The sequence below is a fragment of the Rhinolophus sinicus genome, chromosome 3 (genome assembly GCF_057876585.1).
Source record: "Rhinolophus sinicus isolate RSI-liver-muscle chromosome 3, RSI-T2T, whole genome shotgun sequence".
In the NCBI taxonomy this organism is placed as follows: Eukaryota; Metazoa; Chordata; class Mammalia; order Chiroptera; family Rhinolophidae; genus Rhinolophus; species Rhinolophus sinicus.
The window spans coordinates 167,086,879-167,102,119 of NC_142503.1; the positions used below are offsets into that span (position 1 = coordinate 167,086,879).

The following is a 15,241-nucleotide window of genomic DNA, read 5'->3' on the forward strand; positions in this document are numbered from 1 at the left end:
CAAGTGCAATTTGAGTAAGAGAGGAGCTGTTCCAATACTTCTCAGCAGTCATGCCTCACAGTGGTAAACAAGTGAAGAAACAGGTCAGGACTATGACAGGAGGAGAAGTCTTCATAGTGTTGTAAAGGCCAGTGGGAGGCCCAGGACGATGTTATGGATTGAATTGTATCTCCGCCCCCCCAAAAAAAAAGATGTTGAAGTCCCACCCCTTAGTACCTCAAAATGTGACCTTATTTGGAAATAGGGTCTTTCACAGAGGCAATCAAGTTAAAGTGAGGTTATTAGGGTGGGCTGTAATCTAACACGACTGGTATCCTTATAAAAAGGGGAAATTTGGACACAAATGGAAGATGATGTGCAGACACAGGGGGAAGATGGCCTGGAGTGATGCATCTACAAGCCAAGGAACACCACAGATTGCTGGCAACCACTAGGAACTAGAAGAGGTGATGAAGGGTTCGCTCCTATCAGAGCGCACGGCCTTACTGACACCTTGATTTTGGACTTCTAGCCTCCAGACTGTGAGATAATTAATTTCTGTTGTTTTAAGTCATCCAGGTTTTGGCACTTTGTTAGGGTAATCCTAGGAAACTAATATAGGTGGGAAAAGACCAGGGGGTGTACTAAGTCTCTTGCTTTCTTTATTCCTGAAATGATCCATAAAATATACCAGCTTCTTCTTTTTTCCTTTGTGTTTCTTTTTTAGTTTCAGGTGTACAAAACAATGTAAATTAGACATTTACACCCCTCACAAAGTGATAACCCCCCCCCAATCTACTACCCTTCTGACATCGTACATAGCTGTTACAGTACCATTGACTCTATGCCCTATTCTGTACTCCACATCAGTGAGTATATATATATATATATATATATATATATATATATATATATATTTATAACTATAGTTGACATTCAATATTATTCAGTGTCAGCTTCAGCTTCAGGTGTACACTGCAGTGGTCAGGCATCTACAGTCTCTGAAGTGGTCTCCCTAATAAGTCCAGTGCCCATCTGGCTCCCCATATAATCTTTACAACGTTATTGATTTTATTCTTCAAACCGTATTTCATATCCCCATGATCATATTGTGACTACTAATTTGTGCTGTCTAATCCTCTCACCTTCTCTGCCATTCCCCTCCTGTCTAGCAACCATCAGTTTTTTTTCCCCATATCTCTGAGTCTATTTCTGTTTTGTTTGTGCGTTTAATCAGTTCTTTAGATTCCACATATAAGTGAGATCATATGGTTTTGTCTTTGTCCGTCTGACTTATTTCACTTAGCACAATATTCCCTAGGTCCATCAATGTCATTGCAAATGGTAAGATTTCATTCTTCTTTACAATAGAGTAGCAGGATGGCCACAGCTTCTTCATAGCTACCTAACCTCTGCTGGCTTGGTTCATCCATAGGCTGTAAGAATCGTCTACTGTTCACAGCTTTCAGAATAACCTCACTCACTCTGGGTCCCTGGGGGCTCTGTTCTTGGTCCTCTTCTTACCTCTTCACTGTGTCCTCACATTATATCTATTATCTTGAATATCACCTTGATTGATGCTTCCTGTGCCCCATGTTCCACTTGGTAAAATTCTATGTCCATACCTATCATTTTGTAAGGCTGGAGTTTCCTCAGGAAACTTTCGTCACCACTGTCAGCAAATGGAATACCTCATTAGATTCTCCGAATGAACAGCTGCTTATAAAAAGAATTCTGTGTTGATAGGAGGAAGGAAAATGCTGAAAATGCAGACACAGAAGAATGTTAATTGTACACAATAAAGCCATTTAGAAGAAACTTTATCACAGAGTTTGGACATGGAAAAACATGCACGAAAAAGAAATTGTCTTCTGTATCTAGTAACTATACAAAATACTAGGTACCAAACTAAGCTTCTTATCTTCCTTCCCCCAAACCAGCTCCTCTGGGCTGTTTATCCTCAAAAATGGCACTGCCTTCTCCTGATCAGCTCGTTTCAGACGAGCTGGGGCTAGGGTGAGGCAAGGGAGCTGCCTGGGGTGCAATATTTAAGGAGGCGCTAACTCTTAGGGTCCGCCTTGGCTTTGAATCCCCACATTTAGTCCATCGCCAACTCCAGTCCCATTTCTCTCTTAGCTGCATCTCTGCACACAGTGGGTTCTTGGCATGTTGGGCTGATATAAAGGATCAGGGAAAGGTGAATATCTATTTCTACTCTCACTGTAGTTACTTTAGTAGAGGCCTAGTCATTTGTCACCTGTTTGCTGTTAGTTATTATAATTATCTTCTGTATTCCTCAATCTCCAATATCCAGCACCCTTAGTGTGTTCATGAGATTTTTAGACCTAAGGAATAAAGACCAAACTCCTTGGAGTTCAAGTTTATTCCTAGTATTCTCTGGCCCCAACCTTTCACCCTTCCCTGACGTGGCCATTCCCATCCCAAGCACCTTACAACCCAGTTCAGCTTATTACTCACTGCATATGCCATGCATTTCCATATCTTAGCACCTTAGTTCATATTTTTTCTTCATACTGCAATGAACCTTCTCTATTTGGAAAAAGCCAGAGCAGGAGCCAGCCCCAAACTTCACCTCTCTGTTGCTCTAGCCTTACATTGCAGCTGTTATTTCTTGCTGCCTTTTATTTAGTTAGCATTTCTACACAGCCATGTCCTAGCGCCTCCATCTTGGCTGTTGGCAAGGTGCCCTCTGGTCTCCACAAGCGCTTACTGAACCCGTGTACGAAACTGGTCAAAGGCAGCTTTTGCAAGGAACTATTCCTTTTTTCTCCTACTGCTTTTATTCCTCCCCCTGCTACTACTTTTATCTACTTCTACCTCATCATCTTTGACTGCTGACTGTAACAGTGAAATAAAACACACAACTGCACTTTCACAAAAAACACTGAGCAATTCTTAGAAGACTTATCTTGGTAATGGCGGGAATTGTCTCTCTTATTCACAGCCTTATGCTCAGTGCTTGGCACACAGTAGGTACTCAATAAATAATTATCAAAAGAGCGAGTCCATAACAATTATCATTGTTCCATGCCAGCACTGTGTTGCATGTTCTTATAATAAGTTTATGGAAGGATTTATATCGCTTTCAAGTTTTTTAAAAAACGATTTAAAATGCCTGCATTGACCACAGAGTTTAATACCTGTGGAGAGTGTATTCCAGTTTTACTACTATTCAGTGATTTCTACTAACAACCCAGAGCAGCCATATACCAGGATGGGGCGGGACCACGTGGCCCTGGAGACAGGGTAAAGTGAGCACTTGGCCTCAGCCTTCCCAGCATGTCCTCGGGAGGCATTGTCTCTTAGAACTTTTGCATTTTCTAAAGTCATAACTCTGTAGCCCATTAAGATTTTCTGGTAAGACCAGGAGAAGAGAGGCGGAAGTTTTTATATTTAGTAACATTTATTTATGCATTCAGTATCAAGTACATAAGTGCAAATATCCAGAGTCCATAATGAAGTCTGTTAGGAACTACAGAGAAAGTAATACAAATTGTAATAAAGTTAACATGCTGGTACTTTTTCGTTACCATACATGTAAATCAGCCCGTCAGTCCCACACAACAAAAGTACTGCGTGTTTGTTTTTGGATGTATTCATTTATTTAATTATTTTAAGTTATACAAAACTGATTACCAGAAGTACGGTCGACTGTGTTTATTTTTATGCTGTGTGTGTGTTGGAAAAACACTAAAACATTGGTCTACAATTCTATATATTGTTATTAAAGATTAATCCGACCAGCAACCCAAAGACATAAGAGCGATTTCCACTATTGCATCGGTGCACTCAGCAGGAAAGGCCTAGCCACAGGGAACATTAAAAGCTACAGAAGCATTGCAGAGAGAAGAACACCAAAGAAGGAAAGATAAATTGGGCTGTCACCATCATGCACTTGTTTTTAGTAACACGAAATTAAAAACCACATCTAATACACTTTTCTCTATACTTCAGTGTTTGACACAAGTGACTCAAATATCCTAGGAGTACAGGAACAGCCTTAAAAACAGCTGTTTTAAAGTTTGTCTCTAAGATTATGGTACTGGGGGAAAAAACAATCGATTTGCCATAACATGGAAAACAGAGCTGTTACCACTCCAGACACTCCTGTTTATGTCCAGTCCCAGTGGGATCTCCACTTACTCAGCGTGCCTTTTAGCTCCTGGGATTTTAGCCTGAATCCTGAAAAGACAATATTAAAAGGTAGTAAATCTCAAGTGTTATTAATTATTTTATGACTTCATTATGTGTTGTTGCTTTAATTCACTAAGTGACCAAATAGCTTAATATATCCAAAGATATCATTTTTAGGTATGAGTGTCCATAAACACATTTCTCGGCAGCAGTAAAAAGAACATGTAAATTAGACAATGAATGACCCCAAGAAAGCCTCATTCCTTACATTATAACTTTTTAGGTAAACAAAGATGTCAACTTATTTCGGTATTATAGTAGGTGACCATTTATCACCCAGTCTGGGACACTTCTGAAAGAGAAAGAAGGTGCTGTTACTAACTATTCCAGGACTGTGAGCATAGACAGGGATGGTTCCTGGAACTTGTGGTGAACCTCGGCATAGTCAAACTACCCAGAGCTGGAATTAAGAAACCTGAGTCCTATTCCCCACTGTGCTACTTGTTAGCTGTGTGACGTAAGACCAGCTAATGAATTTTCCTGGTCCTAGAGCATCTATCTTTAAAATGTGGGTCTGGGTTAGATATCTCCAAGGCCCCTAAAATTCTGGGATTCTCACAGTATGGCTGTATTATTCTAGGGTAGGTTTATACTGGAAACATTTTGCTTTGTTAGATTAAAGCTTTATGAGCTCATCATGCAGATTTTGACTGAGACCTTCCTCTGAGCCAGGCACCCTTCCAGATGCAGGAATTCAGTGCACAAAAGCGAGACGGTGCCTGCTCTCAGGGAGCTTTCTGTTCTCATAGGGGTTGAGGAGCCAGAAATAAACAAATAGACAAACAAGAGAAGTTCAGATGGTGAAAAGTGCTATAAAAGAAAACAAAATGAGGGGGCGTGATAGACAGTGAGGGGGCAGCAGTTGTAAGGAGGGTGGTGCTTATTTTAAATCCATTGATCTGAGAAACAGATGCTCAAAGGACAGGAAGTGGCCACCAGGCAAAGTTCTGGGCGTGCAGTGTTTCAGGAAGAGGGGGTGGGGAATGCAGAGGTCCTAAAGTGAGCAAGGAGAGCAGAGGCCCATGTGCTTGAGGAGTAGGGAGGGGAGGTCTAAAAGGCAGGCGGTGGCCAGATGGTGTTGGAATTTGTGGTGGTGGTAAGGCATTTGGATTCTATTCTGTGTCAGAGTCATAATAATTTAGAGCATTCAAATTTGACCTCAGTCTCTCTTTCTAGGTGCTTTCTAGTTATCTTCCCACTCACTTAGCTTTAGACACACTGACTGACTCATTGCTTCCTGAACATGACCTCCATTTTCATGCTTCTGCCTCTGTTTATATTATTTCTTCTTCTTGCGGTGTCTTTTCTGTATCATCCACCTGAGGAATGTTTGCCCATCCCTCAGGGCTACTATCGACTGAATGTGTGTGTCTCCCCCTCCCCCAAAGTTCACGTGTTGAAACCTAACCCCCAATGCACTGGTACCAGGAGCTAAGGCCTTTGGGAGGTGCTTAGGGCATGAGGGTGGAGCCCTCATGAATGGGATTAGTGCCCTCTACAAAGAGACCCCACAGAACTTCGGTCTACTTCCACCATCTGAGGACAGAGTGAGAAGATGGCCATCTATGAACCAGGAAGTGGGCCCTTAGCAGAAGCCAACCATGCTGACACCCTGATCTTGGACTTCCACCCCCCCAGACTGTGAGGAAGAAATATCTGTTGTTTTTCGGCCACCCAGTCTCTGGCACTTTGTGATAACTGCCCGAATTAAGACAAAGGCCCTCATTTTGGTGGCTTTCCATCATCCCCCCCCCCCCCCCGCTCAGGTAAGAACAGCTGCTTCCTTATGTCTTTGACCTTAAGATTTTATACAACTATATTGTAATCTTTGTCTGATAGTTATTTCTTCACAGTTTTGTCTGCATCAGTGGGCTGAGAGCTCAGCTACTAGGGCAGGATCATCTCACTCGTCTTTGTACTCTCTGTGCCTGTTACATGTAGCACCCGGAACATAATAGGTATGTCTCTCTTTGGAACGAACCAACCAATCAGCCAAACAAGAAATTCACAGATGTGATTTGTTCAAGATCCTCAAACTAAGTATCGGACAACTTAGGACTAGAACTTCTGTCTTCCAGTTCCCAAGCTCCTAGTCTGATGTTCTTGGCTATAGCGCTGCCAAAAAGTCACCTGTGGAGTTCATTAAAATACAGATTCCAGGTCCCCAATCCTAGAAATTCTAATTCTATAGGTGTGTTGTAAGAATTTTGGAATTAGGATTTTTAGCAGATTCCCTAGGTTTTGGCTCCACCAAGTTTCCTACTATACCATGCTGCCATTTCTCAACACAAAATAATGAACAGTTATCCTGCAATTGTTGATTTTCATTAGGTATTGGATGCATTGGGTCCATGATGATAATTTCGAAATGTGCTGTAGGTGTCATACAGATACAAACGGACAATGAATTTAAGAGGAAGAATATGAACAGTACACAGTAAAAACCGAAATCTTTACATACTTCAGGAAACAACTGTAATTAATGATACGCAAACCTAATTGCAGATGAAGTTTAAAGTACATAGTTGTTGTTTCTTATTTGTTTATTTTATTTTATACATCTCTGGTTGTCTAAGATACTTCCCATTAGTTCGGACCATCACCTAGGTCCAAGCACATGATTCTAAGATTGTTAGAGGGAGTTGGAGTTCATGCGGACAAAGTCTGGTCCTTTTGTGACATCTATTTGCAGTTGAAGCCGAGGGTTGCTTTTGATCAAAACAAAATCTTGAATAACAATAACATAAAAAGTATCATTTGAGATGGAGACATATCTAAAAACACTAAGGAAAGCTAAGTTTGATGACCATGTTAGCTGTGGATACTTATAACTGAAATCGTTATCTCCTAATGTATAAAGTAGCCATAAAGTAGAGTCTATTTAAGACTCACGTTTAAAAAGCAATGGTGTTAATTAAATAAGCAAAAAAACATACATACTTGTTGAGTCAAAATGGTCTAATTTAAAATGTAACAAAAGTTTTAAATATTTAAAAATTGTTTTAAGTTTTAAAAGTAATTTCAATGGTTTGAAAATTAGTGCTATTCATTTTTTTAAAAGGTTGAAAATGTTTGTTAAACATAATTGTTTTTATTTCAATTAAACTGTTATAAATTAATGTTACTTTTCTGAATCAGGTTTCCTACTTTCTCCAGTCCATCTTGTTCTTGAACATGAGTCAGACCCCAGATAGAACTTAATATCATTTATTCATTATAATTCATTTATGATACCTGAAATAAACCAGTGAAACTTTTGTTTAACTCAGAGCTTTAAAATTTATACTTATTTTCTGAAATAATATCATTGTGGAGGGCATGAATATGACTCAAATAAGTGAATGATCATAAATCAACCTATCATTTTATTATCCTTTTATTACCTCTACCTAATCCACTCAAATGCCTGCTTAAAACAGTCTCGCCTGTTTATAAATTGCACTGTGTAACTTACTTTGCCACAACAGCATTTATGTGAGTCCTCACAAGTCCCAGATATTGGTCAATCTGTGCCTACAACAAGGAAGAAATCATGAGCACATCCAAAGGTCACGAGGTCAAAATGTAACGTGACTGTCTGACATCACATAGAACTTACCTGGTGCTTAACATACACTACAGGTAGAGTAAACATTGAAACCACAGCTGGGATGAAAAACAAATACAGTATTAAAATTCTGAGAGTTATCAGTAGAATAAGCTCATAGATACATGTTTATATAGTTATGTGATATTATAGCATTAGTTATAGTAGCCAGCATTCTAGATAAAAGATGACAGAGCAGTTCCAAAGGGAAATAAAGGGCTGCTGAGCCCTTTACAGATATTAAGTAATTATTCCTGGAATGAGGGTAGACCATGTCCTTGCAAAATGAAAATGGATTTCTGTCCATAACTGCCATTGTAAACAGATATATATTAGAAGCCAAATAAAACCAGTTGTGGTTGAAGAAAAAAACAAAACTTCAGACTAAAAAATTCATTATGAATGTATAATTCATTATTATACTCTTTATTGAACTATGGTCAGAGAAATGCTGTGCACTCAGGGATATCTGGGCAGTTGTTCCTAGGAATCTTTCAATACAGGCTACCAGCTACCAGCCTAGGAAGCTTCATGCTCGTGGAGTGTGTAAAGGAAGACGTAACTCACTCATCTGTCCTTACCCATGAGCAGCAGGGTCAGACCGTTGAAGAGAGCGCCAACGTAAGTCAGGAGCCACATCAGGACTGCAAACTGAAAAACGACGTGATTATCACAGCTTCTAAAATCCTGACAGATGGTCTCATTTCCTTGACATTTTTAGATTAGAATTTGAGGCAAAATATATCGTGATTTCAATAGGAAATGTGGAAGCATTTAAAGCTTGGCACAGAACTACTGAAAGACGATCCAGTCTTTGCTTTTCTCAGAACCCTTTGGACCTCTTTAAGATTTGAGGGACTCAGTGAAATAATCTAGGGCAGCATCAGCAAACTATGGCCCTTGGCCTGTTTTTGTGTGGGCCCACGAGTCAATGGATTTGACATTTCTAAATGGTGAAATAAAATCAAAACAAGAATAATATTTTGTGGTATGTGAAAAAGATATGGTATTCAATTTTTAGTGATCACGAATCAAGTTTTATTGGCACACAACCACAGCCATGCATTTATGTATTGTCTTTCACTGCTTTCCGCTACAAAGTGGAGTAGCTGCAACAGAGGCTGTGTGGCTCCCAAAGCCTGAAATATTTACTGTATGGTTATTTACAGATAAAGTGTGCTGGCGCCTGCTCTAGCTACCACAATTACATTACAAATAGAAATGTCACCTTCAGATAAGTAATTAAATCTCTGTGTTCTCTCTCTCTTTAGTCAATACTTGGCCAGGGGTTATTCTAGGAAAGCACCTTGCGGTCAAGGCCACAGCACTCACTTTTCCTTCTGCCCTTCCTTGAACAGTTGCCAGGCAGCCCCTGGTACAAGACCCCTGCCTGGTGTGTACCAAGTGCTCTGGGGGCACAGGAAACTCACAACAACCTCGCCAGGGCCCTGACAAATCATGACTGATTGACTTCGATTTTACATGTAAGCCACAGGGTGGGCAAAGCAGCTTGTTCCAAGAAACCCATTGAGTTCAATGACAGCACCCAGAAAAACAGCCGGTGCTGGGGTCCTCTGCCCTGCACTGGCTCATTTCATAGCCCACACTGTGTCAGGACACTTGGACGTTTTCCTGTTAGCAGAATCCAGACTTTCTTCCAATGAAAAAGCACATAGGTGCTTCACATTTCCCAAACAAATTTTTATTTTAAAATTAATTTTAGGAAATTGGCCGAGGAATTTAAAATGGTAAGGAGAAGCAAGCTGGTGTGTTGTAAAAAGTACAGGACTGGAAACTGTGTGACCTGGGTTTGCTCCCAGTTCTGCGAGGGATTCACTGGGCAACCTCGGGCAACTGTCTTAACCTCTCCATCATCTGTAAAATGAGGGGACTACCCTGGATGAGCTCCATGGTACCACAGAGCTAGAAGTTTTCTGACTCTAGAATAGAATTAGCACTTGCTTTTTATTCTCCATTATGTGGTGGTTTGTTGTATTGTACTTTTAGGTAAACACAAAACTCAAGACTGTCAAGTGAAGAGCGTAAGCCATCGTACTTTTAAGGAATCCACCAGGTCCTGGACGAGGAAGAGCCTCCTCAGCTCTTTAAGTGTATTGTTCACGTAGAACTGCAGGCAGTCCGTGTACTTCTGAATCTGCTCCTGGGAGAGGGTGATCTCAAGCTCCAAGTAGGCCCTGTCAACAAAGCACCCCAAAGACAACGCCATCAGAGGGCTCCACCAAGCAGCTAAATCTTCCTTCTTTCACTCTGAGCATGGCAGCCAGTCATCCTGGGGGTTACGCCAGCCTGTGGGTGGCAGGGCACCATGCCACACCCGCAGGGCACTGGGGAACACGAGAATCATGGCACCTAGTGGGGTGCTGACTGCTTCTGTCTCCCAAAGGCACCATTACAATGGGAGCTGATAATTCAGAGCAACTGGCTGGGAACAGAGAAAAGTCAGGCCAAAATCAGCTCATTGGCTGAATTCTCCGTACATGCCTGGCCCACCAGGTAAGTGTGAAAGTCCTCATTTCTTCTTGGCTGAGTGGGGATGAATTATCTTTTTCGATAGTTGAAATATCTGAAAATCCCAGCTGCCAATTACTATTTGTCATCCAAAACTCTTAAGATTTCATACTTTACTTCTGGAAAGTTCTTTTAGATTTGTATCTAGAGAGCCCTGAAAACTCGAGTGAGCTGAGCCATATGAAAATGCTCACTGGTTCTATGAAGAGAGGTATTTTTGGTAATTGCATTTTTCATTTGTTCAAATGGTTAAATGTAATTCCTGAGTAGATAACAAGACTCCTTAAGTATATAAAAATCAATCCATCTCCTGTTTGGCCCTGCTCCCAGGGAGGTCCATCCTCCCTCTCGCTTCCCTCCCTCTGTTCTAGGACAGCACCATGTTGTCTGTCTGCCTAGAGTTCTTACAGTGCTTACCGAACTCTGCGAGTCGGGATAAAAAGAGGAAAGCAGCATTTGGCTTGAGTTTTAAAGAGTGTATGTTTAAATGTTATGTCTTTTCTCCCCTTTAGAAAAAAATTGAAAAATACGGATTTGTGTAGATAGGATGTTTGATTCAAAACGTGCCCTGAGTCAGTTATTCTTTTACTGATAAAAACAACTCAGGAGGAAAGTTCTACATTTTTCAAATGATCTCTTAAAGGAACACAACATCGTTGAGCTAATTTGCCTGGATGGCTGAGGGAGAGGCTGGGGCAGGGGGGGACTCCAAATGTGTGGTCTGTGCTCACAGGCTAGGGTCACTGAAGTAGGCGTGATATTCGCCCTGGTTAGATGACGCTCCACGTCTCCCATCTTCCCACCTTTGGGATGGGAACTTGTGTAGCCAAGCTATAGCCCCAAAGACACCTTAATGCTGCATTAGAAGAAGGCCAACTACTTCCAAAGGCCAACAGTGGTCAGGCTGTAACTGGGTTTGACACTGAAGCCAAACACCAGAGGCTGGGAAGGGATGTCTGATCCACAGCCTTTTCGCTTTTGTGGACAGGCCGCCATACACAGGCATCTTTGCCCTTGTTGGAGCCTGGTGTCCTGAGGTCTCGATTCAGCTGATTGGTGAGGGTGAGCCAGGGAGCACTGAGGCTTCCCCGGGGAATCAGTGGGGCTGGCTGAGAAACCATTCTGCAGCAGCATCTATGTGTCTCATGCAGGAAGCAGAACTGTTCCTCGGTTACAGCAGGTGCGACACCTGCACTCTGGGGCCAGCACCAGGGTAGGGGTGACTCTGACAGGGCTAAAAGTACCTGGGCTCACAATCTAGAATCAGGACATAAACTGGGTGGTAGAGGGTGCAATGCAGCTGGCAGTGCTGATACCCCCCTCTGCCACATCTCAGATATCCTTTAAGCACAACGCCTTTGAAAAAAAATCTCCTCTTCAATGGTCAGTCCGGTCAGATTTCCCCAGCACAAAAATGCAGAGGGAACATTATAAGACAGTTCTTGAACCTTGCGCCCGTCAGGAGTTTGGCCCTTTGGTATTAACTTACAGAGAGAGCACAGAAATAAAAATCCAAACACTCTTGTCCTGGCTCTGTGCTATTTACTGGTCATGTGACCTTGGGCGAGTCACTTCTTAGGACCTCAGTTTTTCCACCTGTAAATAGGGATTATAATGCTCTGCCTTCTTCACAAAGTTGGGAGGATTAAGTGTTAAAACACTCTTGAATTACAAAACATTATTTCTATATCATGGACTACGATTACTATCAGTAATAAACATAAAATATTAATATTGAATACATTAAATTTATATTACATAAATTATTTAAATTTATATGAATATTAAGTATTTAATTAGTGGTAATTAAAATATAAAAACTCAAAGCAATATGTGCTAGAATAGAGATAAGAGAGTTTGTTCTAGAAATTCACCAGAAACATTAGCTATTGAAAGGCAGGTGTTAAAGGAGACTGGAAGAAGCCTATTAGGTCTTTAAGCAACATGACCCAAAGTGCCCGGGAGTGAAACAGAGGCAGAGGGAAAAGGCCCTGTGAGAGGCTGGGCAAGGGCTGGTCTGGCTGGGGCACTCACTTGAAAGGGTGGCCCTCGTCGGTTTTCTGCACAGCTTGTAAGACAGACTTGTAGATGCGGAAACTGATGGTGGCCGAGAGTGCGGCAAGGGCCAGGTAGGCCACGACGCTCACGACGCTGAACTGGGTCAGCGAGAAGAGCAGCAGCAGGAAGCTCCCAAACACTATGCCCGTCTGCTTGATGTCCCGCCAGTACAGCAGGTCAATAGCTGTGGGGAGGAGACACAAAGCACACACCACTTAACAATGGCAGGGCCGCTGGGGGGCAGCTGGCCCATTCACAAAGCGGTGGCTGCTGCAGGCTCCGTGGGGCCTTCGGATTCCTAAACACAAGTGAGTGGACATAGGGTTATACCCAGGGCACTTACTCTCATTCCATTTGGCTTTGGGAGAATCTTTTCCTTCACTGACGATATTTCATAAATTCACAGATAAGAAAAGGCCGTTGAATCTCCAGCGACCATCTCCCTAGGGGCATATCTCCTTGGGCTTTGCCATCTGTACAGTGGCCCGAATTATGTGACTTTGAAACAAAACTGCAAATACAGAGGATTCTGTGAAGAACCTGTTGTCTCCTTTTGGATGGCACTGATTGTGTGCATCTTGATGCCCTGCTGATAATTTTGTCTCCATGGTAGCCGGCAGATGTGACATCAGTCATACAAACGTCCCTTCTCAGCAGCGACAAGAGAGGTTGTGGAGAAGCGGTGCCTTCTGAAGCATGGCAGCAGGCCCGGGAGACCCCAGCCAACACCGAAGGCATCTGAATAAAGAGACGGTCTGCCTCCCAAACTGAAGGGTTAGTGGCTGTCTCAAGAAACCCTAGAGCAGGCATTTGGATTAAACCATTTTGTACGTGATTTGTTCACTTAAATCTTGTGACTTAAAAATCTGGAATACAAGCTTTAAAATCTACATTGCATCTGTCATTGTTATTTCCCTCTTTCAGCTTAGAAAAAATTAAATTCCAAAGAATAAAGCCCTAGAGCTCCAAATATGATACAAAATGGAAATATTCTGAATAGTCCAGTTACCAGATTATGAAAAAAAAGCGTAGAAGCCTTGCTTAAGAATGTACATAAATGTATTCTCCTATTAGGCAAGTAATAAATGTTTTAAAATTGAGATAAAATTGACACATTGTTTAAGTTTCAGGTGTATGTGTTGATTTAATATATTTGTATATTGTAATGTGATTACTACCACAGTGTTAGCTAACACCTCTATCACGTCACATAGTTATGGTTTCTTTTTTGTGGTGAGAACACTTCAGATCTGGTCTCTTAGCAACTTTGAAGTATGTAATACACTATTCTCAACCATAATCGTGATGCTATGTGTTAGCTCTCCAGAATTTATTTATTCTCTAACTGCAAGTCTATGCTCTTTGACCGACCTCTCCCCATTTCCCTCACCCCCTAACCTTGGTAATCACCATTCTACTCTGTTTCTAAGAGTTTGGATTTTTTAGATTCCACATGTAAGTGAGATCACACAGCATCTGTCTTTCTCTGTCTGACTTATCTTACTCAGCATGATGCCTTACAGGTCCATCCATGTTGCTGCAACAAATGGTTATTATAGAATGTTACATCAACCAATTTACAAAAAGAGAAAATAAGACACAAAATTTCCATCTCACAATCAAATGACAGTGGCAGCTGCTTACACTGCCAGCTTCATCTGCCGGGTACCTGGAGGCAGCTGGTGTACAGATTAGATACCATTCATTGGCTCAAAGGAAAATGAAGGTGACCAGTTGAAGAGAGCAGAGGGCTGCTTCCATCATATTCAGGTGTGTTACTAGCGGAAAGAACAGTATGGAAAGGTCTCATAGCCTAGTGATAGCCCTGATGCTGTAGAGGGGACATGAGGAATGTTGCAGAGCAAAGTATTAACCCTCGACAGCAGACTTACGTCAGGCTGGCTAGAGAGTAAATCGGGGGTTTTAAGGCAGGGAGGCTGTTTTGTAAGAGGCTGAAGATACCCCAGCAATCTGAAGCTGGAGAAAATTTACATCTGCGCTTACCTGTCATTCATCCCACCCACCACCACTACCTGGTCTACCAATGACATGAACTCAGCAAGGTTACTATAGTCAGCCATTTCCTTGGGCAAAAATTTGTCCCTTTTTTTCCTACAACACTTCTGCAGTGTAAATAGAGGAGAGGATTACAAGCATGTTTTGGGGTGAAACAAAGATTTTTTCTCTTTGGAGTGGGGTCAGTTCTACAAGCAGTTTTCCAGGGGCAAAGAAAAAGCACTGCTGCTCCAAAGCTTCTCTTCGTCCCCACCCTATCCGAGTAGAAGTGGACCCAAGCAGGTCAAACCTGTGTTGTTCAGGGGTCCACAGTACATTCCAGGACAGCATGGTTTGTGCAAAAGCGGGTACTGCTAGGGAAAGGAGGCTGACCTACCTCTGAAATGTGAAGGGTCATGAGAGATCCTGCAAGATGTTTTCAGGCAAAGAGGAGATAGAATTTGCTATTTTCAAGTGAATCCCCACTTATCAAATTGCTTAATGCCCATTAAAAATGGCCTCCAGAATAGCCTCCCGAATCTCTGGACACCTGTTCAAACAGCTCTAGAATGGCAGGCACCAGGTCCAGGCTTTACAACTGGGCAGAGAACGTTAACAATTAACTAAGTAGCATTAGTTTTCAATCAACTTGCTAACATTGCTGGAGGTTACTAATCGGGAGGTTAAGAAAAGATTTATCACAGCACACACCAATGAGATGTGGAGTCTGGGTACCCAACTTTGTGACATGACTGTCGATTGACATAGATTCTGAAATGTTCAAAACACTTTCAGATATTAGTTTGTTTAAACTTCACAATAAACTCTGTTAGGTATACAGCAGTCCCTCCTTATCCATGCTTTCACTTCCCATGGTCT

At 41.8% G+C, this 15,241-nt stretch overlaps 1 protein-coding gene across 2 annotated transcripts in view; it reads right to left on the reverse strand.

Moving 5' to 3' along the window:
* Positions 1 to 3,384: 3,384 nt before the first annotated feature.
* Positions 3,385 to 15,241, reverse strand: part of RTN1 (reticulon 1) — a 172,920-nt gene continuing 161,063 nt past the window's right edge. For both annotated transcript variants that reach the window (XM_019725828.3, XM_019725831.3), the window contains 6 exons: positions 12,344 to 12,551; positions 9,837 to 9,975; positions 8,362 to 8,431; positions 7,793 to 7,839; positions 7,649 to 7,707; positions 3,385 to 4,182 (listed from right to left, as the gene is read on the reverse strand). In XM_019725828.3, coding sequence (XP_019581387.3) covers positions 4,140 to 4,182; positions 7,649 to 7,707; positions 7,793 to 7,839; positions 8,362 to 8,431; positions 9,837 to 9,975; positions 12,344 to 12,551 — 566 coding nt within the window. In that variant the 3' untranslated portion in view covers positions 3,385 to 4,139. The remainder of the gene's footprint in view (positions 4,183 to 7,648; positions 7,708 to 7,792; positions 7,840 to 8,361; positions 8,432 to 9,836; positions 9,976 to 12,343; positions 12,552 to 15,241) is intronic.